The 9,784-nt window shown below is 36.5% G+C and overlaps 1 protein-coding gene across 2 annotated transcripts; it reads right to left on the minus strand.

Moving 5' to 3' along the window:
* Positions 1–54: 54 nt before the first annotated feature.
* LOC116210783 (UPF0183 protein At3g51130) lies at positions 55–5,473 on the minus strand. 2 transcript variants are annotated; one of them, XR_004157564.1, is made up of 16 exons: positions 5,153–5,473; positions 4,613–4,695; positions 4,283–4,357; positions 3,891–3,958; positions 3,691–3,796; positions 3,534–3,594; positions 3,281–3,447; positions 3,122–3,184; positions 2,436–2,483; positions 1,649–1,762; positions 1,464–1,563; positions 1,253–1,326; positions 936–1,040; positions 742–800; positions 523–631; positions 55–315 (listed from the first exon to the last, which is right to left on the minus strand). XR_004157564.1 is itself a non-coding variant. In XM_031544833.1 (15 exons), exons 1-14 carry the CDS (start codon positions 5,247–5,249, stop codon positions 753–755), a joined length of 1,209 nt encoding a protein of 402 aa, XP_031400693.1. In that variant the 5' UTR covers positions 5,250–5,471; the 3' UTR covers positions 55–315; positions 742–752. The 2 variants fall into 2 exon arrangements, 1 of the variants encoding a protein (XP_031400693.1); XM_031544833.1 differs by lacking the exon at positions 523–631 and having other exon boundaries at positions 5,153–5,471.
* Positions 5,474–9,784: the final 4,311 nt, after the last annotated feature.

The raw sequence follows: 9,784 nt of genomic DNA on the forward strand, positions 1-9,784 counted from the left end.
ATGGATCCCATTCGATATGAAATGGATCCCCGTCAATGAATGAATAGATTTCTGTTATGAACACCACCTTTTGAATAATAGGATGACTCAACAAACCGCACTACCACGTTCGTTTAGAAAGTTCCGAAATAGTTTATAAAGTTACAACTGGCCTTTGCTTGAGCTTGTCATGTAGGACATACAACAGCGACGAGACTAAAATAGGTCATCTGTACAATTTTGATACATTTGTATGTACAAGTAAATCTTCCACCCACAGTGCCGTTCCCCTGTACAAGATCCAGCTGGTTCACCACCACGAGTGCTTCGTTTCGACTGAGAAAGAATCAAAAGTTAATGGCAGAGAGTACTAGAAGATTAGTGGCCTCCGGAAGGATGGCTCGGAACGAACACGATTAATGAATACACAGAGAAGAAACATTACAGAATTGCAGTCATTTATATTCAATCACAGCAAAAGGATTTAAAAACTAGACGAAGAGACAAAAAAGAGCATCAAAAGAACAGCCCAATAACACTAACAGATCGCTCGTTTGGAGAAGTTCATATCCCTAGTCGGTCTTTAGAGTGGCGGCGAGGGGCTTTTTAGCAGCTTCAGGATGTTTCCATACATTTACAATTCTGCCTAGGTCTTCCATACCCAACCAAACACAATAATTTAGCATCACACTTTTCCCCAAGGAAAATCAACTACACAAAATGACCAGAGCATAAGAAGAAAGTGACCCAGCATCGACATACCTTATGACACGTCAAGATTGGAAGAGAGTTACAGTTGCAATATACCCATTTTTCATGACCTGAATGCATTAACCTTAACAGTCAGTTTCAAGGCACAATTTTTCAATGTGGGCATTATGATACAAAGAGAATTGGATATTAAGGCTGTGGAAAGAAATTATTCAAGGAGGGAAGAAAGAATCACAAATACTCACCTCAAATGCAACATTTTGATGGCCATACACAAAAGTAGAACCAAATGGGTTGCTAGTAGATCCTTGAGTTTGTATGGCAGCTCGACCACAATCACCAAGGATGTCCTGCAATTATATCAACAGTTAGGAAGGACGGTCTTGCGGAAATGCACATGTCAGTCGATGAGGATGGATAACACCATAATTTCTCCAACCAATTTCCTTGCCCTCCTGAAACAAGATTCTTGGACAAAGGATAATGCTCTCCCTATGAATCCGTCCATCAAAACGACGCAGAAAAGTGTAAGAACCAATCTCTATCTAAAAAGGAATGATACCTTCACTTGTTCCCATTTTGTACTCGGGGTAATCCGCTGCGCAGGATCATTTCCTTCCTGGTAAGACTCCCCAACTGCCAGCAGAGAACATCCTCCATTAATTCCATATTTTCTAGCGCTAGTTTGTCTCAGTTTCCCCCGTACCTCTCCGTAATGTTAGCTTATTTTCAATAACCCAAAGCCAGAGTTTGAGGGAAGAAAAAGTACGTACGATCAGAACCATAGACGATAAAATTGCACTTTATGTATGTGTTGAAATCTGCATGCCCTGGATAGTTTGTGTGCAGAACAAACTTCTTAATTTTATGGGTCTGCACAAAAGCAACATTAGAAAAGTGTACATGCATAAAATAATAACTCAATTTGAAGATTGCGCGAATGCTTGAAAGAACAGACCTGGCCATCAAATAGGATATCCAATCCACGGGCAAAATAATTGTAGAAGTAATCCCCACAAAGGGTAGTTCGAGGTCGTGGATCTGAAGCAGAGTGAATAACCATTTGGTCCACCTATGCAGGTAGAAGCAAACACCACTGAAAACGTAAATGGTGCATGCATCCCCTTTTTTGAGATAAAAGATGAATGTATTGAAACAACATACAACTACACACAAGTTGTTCATGTATAGGAAGCCTCTTCTCCCTGCACCATTCCCCCCCCCACCCCCCCCCCCCCCCCCCCCCCCCCCCCCCCCTCCCTTTGTTTTTGGATAAATATAGGAAGATGATTTGGCCTATTAACAATTAGAGGTTCCTGAAAAAACTATATTCCAGAATGCACAAGATCCATTGAATTTGCATCAAAATGGATATCAAGATATAAAGTTGCAACAGCAAGTTCAGCACTGCGCACTTAAAATTTGGTTTTGTTGGCTGTTTTAACCCAATGATCTTGACATTCATCATACAGCTTTTGCCGAGTGCAAGATTAGATGACTCAACAATTAAATCCAGATAGCTGTATAAAAGAACCCTGACTCCTTCCAACCCAATACAGTGGGAATCACACATTTTGGAAATACGGAGATTTTTAGATGGAGCTACTGCTCTGAAGTTGTGATGTGATTTGTTCTTTAATATAGGAGAGAACCAGAAGCTTAACCTATTGATTTATTCTTATAAATAATAATGTGCACCACAAGAACATAATCCCATAATACACAGGAGACTAATTTAATGATACCTGTTTTTGGTGGATTCCACAGGGACGACCTAATTCAGTCCACACATCCTGCCAAGAGAAAAAAAAAGGCAAACCTTACTATAGAGTTGCCGAAAAGTCCTCTTACACTCACCAAATAATAGCATTTTCAAGACGAAATTAACATAATGGAACGATATAGAAATTGTGATTTGCTCGAAGCCAATTTGAAAAACTTCTCAGTAACTAAAACCAAATCTCAGACTCTTATCCTGAAAGATACACCTTTGCTTTTTCAGCATGACAGAAACATGAATCTATACTTGAAAAGTAGCAAAGCTTACACAGTTGATATTGTAGAATAGAAGAGTAGACCTCATCCACTAGGCACAGCAATAAGCAAAATATGCAGGGAATTAAAATTGTGACGGAGAGTCGCTATGTTGAGATTCATGTAGAACTGCTTGGTGGCCAATACCAAAAAGACGAGAAAACAAACAGAAAATTCTCTGTTGCATAAATTTAAAGAGAAATGGACAGAGAAGAAATCGTTTGAGCACAGCAGACATTTATTTTCCATTAAATTAAATTAATTAAATAAACAAGATAGAAAATCCAAAACATCTTAAAATCTTCAACTTGAAGATACTATAAGAGAGAATCTAATCAAACAGCAACCAGAGAGAAATTAGCTTTAAAATTTACAACCACCAACACACCAACTTTACCTGAGGAGAGGCACCAAAAGGAATGCGCTGACCACCACCAGTAAAATGCAGTTCTTCTCCAAGCTGGAAAAGAATTGAGTCATTTATTATTATTATTTTTTTTTCTTAAGAAAAAAAATGACAGAATATCTCGAAAGACGATGCAATTGGATCTCAAACCTTAACATGGACCTCTTCCATGTAAAGACTACCAGAGGGTAATGGAGGAACCGAAGCCTTATCCATTAAAGATCCCACACCCACTTTCTTGTCTGTGGAACTGTCATATATAGAAACCCGGCATGTCACTGGAGTGGTGCCATCTGGAAACTCCAGTGGTAGTTCCGCTTTTTGACAAATAAGGATGAAATGACACTGTCAAAACCTAAATTTAATAAAGAAAGAGTCCGCCACAAGTTTAAGTATGAAGTACCTTCCCCATCATGGCAGCAATCCGTATACTGGCTTGGGATAGGAAAAGCAAAGGATAGTCCCTGACAATAATTAAATCACTTCAGTAAGCGAAATAGTTGAAGAGTGACGTATATTCTGAAAAGATTATGAACTTGCAAGGCCTTCAGACTTCATACCGGATAAAACAGTGTGTAGACACCTCTATCCTTGTCATAGATGCCAGGAAAGGTCGGACCAAAAAGTGCATATACAGCAACAAATGTAGCCAGAGTAGATGGTCCCCTAAATATATAAAACATGTTCAACAAAATAATTTGGGTCAGCAAAGCACTAAAACCAAAAAAATAAAAATAAAAATAAAAAGAACTTAACTTACCCAATCAAAGAATTGGAATAGCGCATTTGAAGCCTCTTGACATCAAAAATTTCAATAAGATGTAACCTCTGAAGCAAGTTTAACAGCAGATCAGAGAAACTATGATAAATAGGAGACACATATTTAGGGAACCAGGTCATGCCAAAATGGTCAACCCATAACATAGTAAATGGTTTAAAAACTTTTGCAATCAATCTGGCTAGTAAGATATGAACTCTGTATTCTTACAAAATTAGCCATTGTCTGAACCTAAAAGATAGTAATAATTTGTCTTTAGCAGTTTAAATCTCCAATAGAGCCACATCACTAGTAGCTGTCCCGGTACTCGCGATATCATTGAACCACAAATAATGAGTATATAAACAATGCATGAAATGAAGGTGAAGTAAAACCTGTGACCAAGGATCAAAACGAAGATGAAAACCGTGATCTGGGAAACTAATAACAATGTCCAGCTTCAGGGGATCCTGCAAAGAGTTACATTCTACTTAGAATAACTGCTTATTCCTTACAACTAGTCTTAATCTTAACTGCATAAAATTGATAGCTTCTATGGTCACTTAAAGTGATCAAGAGTTGTAGGCCCATGGGAATTGGATCAGACGAAAGCAACTTTGGCCCTTGGATCACTCAAGTAATAGTCATTTAAGGTAACCATGTAATTTTTCGCAGTAAATTGCAAGCATGGAGAAGTAAATTACTGCAGATTTAAGGAAAAGTACCTCATCATAGTACTTCACATGGACAACATCGTATATATTCGGCTGCTGCTCGATTTGGGCAAATGCCTCACAGATTGGCATACCTAGATCATCAGAGGACACTGTAATTATATATTTGCTAGATTGATTAAACCATTACAAACAACACGAGTGCCAGCCACCTTTACGGTTTGACTAGAAAGAATTCTCACATCAAATCATACATAACAGATTCTCCGACAAACAAACTGCACAACATACAGAAGCATTCACTGATTACTTAAAACACTGCGCGCAGAGAGAACAACACAGAAGCCGAACGACCAGTAAGCTCAGACAGTAGAGGCAAACATAAAGGCTCACTCATGATTCAAAATCAAGCTGTCAACCGCATCAAAGGCAAAGCATTCCGGCGCAAAACCAGCTCCGCCGCCAAATCAAAAAAAAAAAAAAAAAAACCACTTCCGATCGTCCATATTCAACAAATTCACCGATCAGGAGCTCAATCGAGTACGCAAGCGAGCAGCAACAAAGCACAAGCGACCGAAAGAGGGAGTTTACCGAGGGAAAAGGGGCCGATGCCCAGGCCAGGCCGGAGATCGAGGACGATTGCGCCCATGGCAGTGCCCTCGCAGCGGCGCCGAGGTCTCTGCAACATTTAATCCCCTCCGACGACGACTACGATTTCTACTCGTGGATTTCGATTGCGATTGGCGAGGGATTGAATCGGGGCGCAATTAAAGCTCCGTCATCGATCGACCGCGAAATGGACGAAGGAGGAAGGAAGAAATTGATTTGATCGAATGCGTCGTCGAGGTTCCAATGATTGTCGTGCGTTCGTGTGGGATTTGAGGGAAGTTTTCATTTTATGATCCTAAGGTTGCCGGTGACGACAAGTCACCGCTTTCCTTTTTTAACTTCTTTAGGTCCTTCAAGTCTCTAATTTTTTAAACTCTAACCCAATTCGGCAAGCCCGATGGGGAATTCTACGGGCATGAGCTGGTGGACCATTCGTGAATCCCTCAAGATCACTGGATCCGTGTGAGGTCTATGACCTGATATGGCCCGAAGGGATCCCCGAATAACCCCAATTCACACACTAGAAAATTCCCCAAACTTCGACAAGATTGTCGGCGGGCAGCTCTCTTTCCCTTCGACCTCATCTAGAGTTGTAATGATTGTTATTGAGCCAACATGAAACCTACACCTAATGTCCTCATTGTTCTCGAAAATATGGGCTCCTAGTGGTTTAGCGATGGCCAATGTGAACCCATGATATAAGGTGTTGGCAAATATAGACTCATAGTTGCCCTTAAATAACCTCGTCTATGATAGTGTGACCATTCGTTTGTGGCCACTCTTGCCGACGATCTTGTTTGGCTCATGATAGGCCGTGTTATCACGATAAGAGAAGGGTGGGATGGGTTCAGGGTCGGGGTCAGAGTTAAGGCACATCCGAAAGTTTTAAAAGAAAAAAAAACTGGAGAACCTAATTGAAATAACAAATTTAGCTAAATTCATGTATTGAAAAATATTCTCTTAGTATCAGAAAAAAAATAACTATATATAAAGGCAAAATCTTATCTTATATAAACAAAATAAAAATTTTTGTCCCAATATGGGAAAAGAGGGTGGGTAGAATTCGCTATAGATTTATGGACGGTACTGAGGACTCCCCTTCTCCATTTTTACTGAGATCCATATAGAATGATATGTATGAGATTGTGAATTAGGGTTACGGCGAAGGATGGATTACTTTAATTGTAATGTGCTTATCCATTGTGTTTATCATATATATCTTCCTTTGTTATTGTCTCGGCGAACCAGCTGTATTTCTTGTTTTGTAATAGTTCTCTTGAACATTTTCCCATCTTGTACTGGTCCTTATCAAGGAATAAATCCTCTTTCCTTTTCGGAAAAAAAAAAAGGCCGAGTGAAGTGGGGAAAATCCCCACACGCCGGTTTTTTTAATTTCAAATATTTTCTTTTTCTTGAATTTTTAAAATTTTCTTAAAATTCTTTCTTTCTTTCAATTCTTCTTATCTTACAAATAAAACAAAACTTTTTGTCCCAATATGGGAAAAGTGGGCGAGTGAAACAAGAGGACGAATGAGGAAAATCACCACACGCCAGGTTTTTTCTATTTTAAATTTTCTCTTTTTTAAAATTTTTTTAAAAATTTTCTTAAAATTTTTTCTTTCTTTCAATCTATATAATTATAAAAGCCGGAACGATACGCGGGACAATGTCACATAGGACGTAAGTGGCTCATGGTTGAGTGACTCTTGAAGGTCCTACCAATTACAATGCAAAAAATGACATAGTATTATCGAGTCACATCATCATCATGAAATTCTAAAAGTTCTTTAATTACAGAAGATGAAAAGTTATCTAATATAATTTTAAGTATAAAATTTTACAAAAATAATTATTTGTTTATACGTATCCTTAGCATATTCACATTAACAAAACACAAACTTTCATACTATACGAACTACATAAAACTATTTTTTTTTAAAGCACAAAAATATTCGGTTAACTATTTTGTAGCATATCATCAACCCTAAAACCCTAAAAATCAAATTAAGAACTTTAAATGAAATAGGATTAATAAGAAAACAACCATAACTAAATATATATGCTCACAAATTAAAAAATAACAATAACAACTTTCTCATAGATACTTATAGGAAAAAAATTCCTCACAACCAACTTTGTTAATGCAATCATGGACGAATATTTAATATTCGTGAACATTTTATACCATTTATAAGCTTATGTCATAAGTAGTCTGTCATCTTCTTAATACGTGTGGGCCCTATATCTAGTTCTTCTAAACGTAATCCATACAAGATAAAAAAAATAATCTGTTAACCCGTCGAGACAAAGAATTTAGTCATTATGATAGGACCAGTGTATTTAGAAAAATATTTTTTCCCAACTTTTAGTTTAGAAAAATCAAAAGCAATTTTGTACCAAAACAACTTAATATACAAATTGCGATATTTGCAACGCTCTTTTCCTCATATTTTAAGTTGCAAATGGGGAACTTTTCTCGCTCTCTAGTGTTTAATCTTTTTTTCTTCTAATTTCCACATTTTATAAAACTCTTCGACCCCCAAATTTTGAGTATCATACTTTCACAAAATTCACAAGGTTCAATAAGTAATTAATTTTTCGAAGGATAGCTTGTTTCTCCAGATTTTTCTAGATTTCTCCTTATGTGTATAAGTTTTTCCCCTTTTTTATGGAATTACTATACATATTTAAATAATATCAACTATAAAAGCAAGCATTTAATATTTCCGAATAAATATAACATCACGTTTTTTATCCCTATCATGTAGGGATTTTTCTCATCTTTTTAAATACTATAGTATTTGATACCGTGTGTAGTCTCTCTCTATTATATTTTTCTAAAAAAAATATACATGTATCATATACTTTAATTTTCTTTATAAATATCAATTATATATTTCTTTCAATCCGTATTATTTATTTGATTAAAATGCAGTTTGCCCCATCTTTGAGGGTAGAAAACATTTGGCCCCAATCTTTAAAAATTTGCATGGTACCCCCCGAACTTTATGGAATATGAGCGTGTCAACCCCTCAAATTAATTTTCTAGCCAAAATGAGTCATGTGTCGGGCACATGACCTTTTTGAGGGATAAAATTATCATTGGCTCTAATTAAAAAATAAAAAATAAAAAATATAATAAAGAATACAAGAGAAGATCGTAGACAGGATGAGAGTGCCCCATCGGCCACCACACTCCCGATCGAGGTTGCTGGCGGGCTCAGACCCGGCAGGCAACCTTGATCAGTAGTTGGTATAGCCGGTGGGGGACCCCACCCCCTATTCTAATCTCCCTTGTTGGGGTGCTACTTTTTCACAATGGCGACTAATATGGACCCACATAGCTACCACCAAATCACCTGGTCTAGGATCGTGAGGCCATTGTCGTACTTAGCCACCATTTTCCAATGATTTCGTTCAGGTCATAATAGCATGTATTGAGACATAATTGAAATTAAAAAAAAAGTCTCCAGTGCCGAAAGATAACAATATGTAATGGCAAAATTTAATGTGAAAACTAGCAATTTGTCCCGAGCGTTGCGTGGGGGTCTGTTTTGGTTATTTTCAGTTAAAATTTGATAACTTAGTTGTATAGAGTGCATTTTATTCTTTATAGGTATCATATGATTGAAATATAGCAGTTAAATGAATTGGTCATTATTGTTGTGCAATGAGAAGGTGTAAGTTTAATTGTTTTGTTTTCTATTGGTGGATATATATGAATGAAATAATGTTAGATAGAATTGATTTCTAAATCTTGCGAATTTTGCAATATAAAAGACGTTGTTAAATTTGAAAATATTTTCTATTAAATTGCAATGTAAGCAGAAGTAGAAGTTTGAGGCGGAGAGATATGTTTCATGAAAAGTGCATATAATTTTATATATGAATAAATGAGTTAAGTTATTTACATTATCATTTATTTATTATTTTAGTGAGAAGAGTAATAATGAAATAATTAATTATCAAGAAAAAATGAAATAATTGATTAATTAGTTTTGACATAGGTTGCTGCAGCTTCTTCTAGATTAATAAATTTTGTAAGGGGATTTGTTTAGATACAAATAAATTATAAAGTTTAGATGTTTGAAAATACAAAGAGCCCTTGTTCGTTTAGAATATGGTAAATTATACCGGTGGTCCAAAAAAGTTTTATAAATGTTTCAATATGGTACAAAATGTTTTTTTTTGCTACTTGATGGTACAAAATGTTTCAAAGTTATTTCAGTATAGTACAAACCGTCATCTCGCCATTGACGCCGTCAAATCGACGCTAATGGTGCAAAACCGATTTTTGTGGGATGTTACATGATGATGCAAAATGTTTTGAAATTGTAATTTAATAGTACAAAATGTTTTACGTAAGTTACATGATGGTGCAAAATTTACAGTATTGTAAAGGACGAATTGACGGCGTTAATGGCGAGATGACGGTTTGTACTATACTGAAACAACTTTAAAATATTTTGTATCATCAAATAGCAAAACAAACTTTTTGTACCATACATTTGTAAAACTTTTTAGACTGTCAGTGCAATTTACTCATTAGAATATATATTTTCTATCAAAGTGCAATGTAAGCACGAGTTGGAGGCAGGTGCGCAGAAATATGAT

Source organism: Punica granatum, chromosome 6, assembly GCF_007655135.1.
Source record: "Punica granatum isolate Tunisia-2019 chromosome 6, ASM765513v2, whole genome shotgun sequence".
In the NCBI taxonomy this organism is placed as follows: domain Eukaryota; kingdom Viridiplantae; phylum Streptophyta; class Magnoliopsida; order Myrtales; family Lythraceae; genus Punica; species Punica granatum.